The sequence below is a fragment of the Peromyscus maniculatus genome, chromosome 7 (genome assembly GCF_049852395.1).
Source record: "Peromyscus maniculatus bairdii isolate BWxNUB_F1_BW_parent chromosome 7, HU_Pman_BW_mat_3.1, whole genome shotgun sequence".
NCBI lineage: Eukaryota > Metazoa > Chordata > Mammalia > Rodentia > Cricetidae > Peromyscus > Peromyscus maniculatus.
Genome location: NC_134858.1, coordinates 15,303,648 through 15,305,552, shown reverse-complemented (window position 1 = coordinate 15,305,552; position 1,905 = coordinate 15,303,648). Strand labels below are relative to the sequence as shown.

The following is a 1,905-nucleotide window of genomic DNA, read 5'->3' as shown; positions in this document are numbered from 1 at the left end:
TATGTAGTGGTTGCAAGGTAAGGACATAAAGGGGATGAATGGATATATAATTTGGTATGCCAAAGGCAAAACTAAACCACAATACAAGTGTTAAAGGCATCCTGTACCAAGCTCTATTTAAAATAATGTCCATTTATGACTCACTGTTGAATCATGGCTAAGATTCATGGTTTTCTGTGGTATTATTAATGAATACAATGAATCGGATCAGAAAGTCCAATGTATATGTTTATTTACAAATGAGCCACAATTGGGATAAGATGTGTTTAACTTGAAATTTGATTTTATATTAATTCTATTAGTTTATATTGGATATAATATTCTTTTTGGTTTCACAATGATTATAATTTTATTAATTTAATTTTTTTCAGTGAAAACCCACATATAATGTATCATGTTTTTCTTATTCATTGGTATAATGTAGTAAAAGAGAAGGTATGGGTAAATAAAATTAAAACAATCAAATAATAGATGGGTAGGAAAAGGGGAGATTAAGAGATAGAAAAGCAGCAACAAAGACAGAAAGAGAGAGAAGTAGAAAGAGACACAAATATGGATGGAGAATAGAATTGACAAATAGGGAAATAATGTTTTCTTCACTAACCATGTCGTGAATGTTGAACTGGTGGTCATTTTTTTCTATACAATCACCCCTGTAATCTTTTTCAGCATCTGAAAACCATGGGATTTACAAACCAAACAGCTGCTACTAACTTTCTTCTTCTAGGACTCTCAAGTGACTCAGAATTGCAACCTGTCATGTTTGGACTGTTTTTGTCCATATACCTGGTCACAATGATTGGGAACTTGTTCATAATCTTGGCCATCATTTCAGATTCTCATCTCCATACTCCCATGTACTTCTTTATCTCCAACCTCTCATTGACTGATATCTGTACAAGTACCACGACAATCCCAAAGATGCTGGTGAACATCCAAGAACAGAATCTAAGCATAAGCTTCACAGGATGCCTCACTCAGGCTTGCTTTGCCATGCTTTTTGCTAGTCTGGAGTGCTGCCTCCTTGCAGCAATGGCATATGATCGCTACGTGGCCATTTGCTACCCCTTGAGGTACACTGTCATCATGAATCAGCGCCTGTGTAGTCTACTCATCCTATTCTCTGTGCTCAGTAGCACTGTGAATGCATTACTTCTCAGCCTCACAGTGCTGTGGCTTTCCTTCTGCAAAAATGTGGAAATTCCCCACTTCTTTTGTGAAATTACCCAGGTCATCAAGGCAGCCTGTTCTGGCACATTCATCAACAATATACTGATTAATATTGCAGGATTAACATTTGGTGGCATTACTTTTGCTGGAATCATTTTTTCCTACACTGAAATTGTCTCCACTGTTTTTAAAATACCATCTGTTCAAGGGAGATATAAAGCCTTTTCCACATCTGGGTCTCATCTGTCAGTCGTTTCTTTATTCTATGGGACAGGTTTAGGTGTGTGCATTAGCTCAGCAGTAACTAACTCTCCCAGGGTGACAGCAGTGGCATCAGTGATGTATACTGTGGTGACTCAAATGCTGAACCCGTTCATCTACAGCTTGAGGAACAAAGATATGAAGCAAGCCTTGAAGAAACTCATGGGTAGGATGACTTCCTTTTTATAAATGTGTTCTCTTTTTTGGATGGATCCTATAGTTAAATCAGTGTGACAGGACTCCTGACCATCCCTTCATGAATCCTTTCAAATTCAATGGATGACATAATGCCAAATATATTTCATCCTGTGTTTATTACTTTTTTCCTGGATTTATATATGTTTGAAAAATTGTCTCATCTCTATTTTCCATTTCATTTCTCATGTTTCAAAACCAGGGACAAAGTGTGTGGGTGGGTGTCTGTATCTGTGTGTTATATAAAAGTTAACCAGGCATGTGTATTTGTTTATATGT

At 36.7% G+C, this 1,905-nt stretch overlaps 1 protein-coding gene across 1 annotated transcript; it reads left to right on the top strand.

The window, feature by feature from the left end:
* The first annotated feature begins 681 nt into the window (after nt 1-681).
* On the top strand, nt 682-1,620 carry LOC102912408 (olfactory receptor 7G2-like). Its single transcript, XM_006992705.1, has one exon. It carries the CDS (start codon nt 682-684, stop codon nt 1,618-1,620), a length of 939 nt encoding a protein of 312 aa, XP_006992767.1.
* Nucleotides 1,621-1,905: the final 285 nt, after the last annotated feature.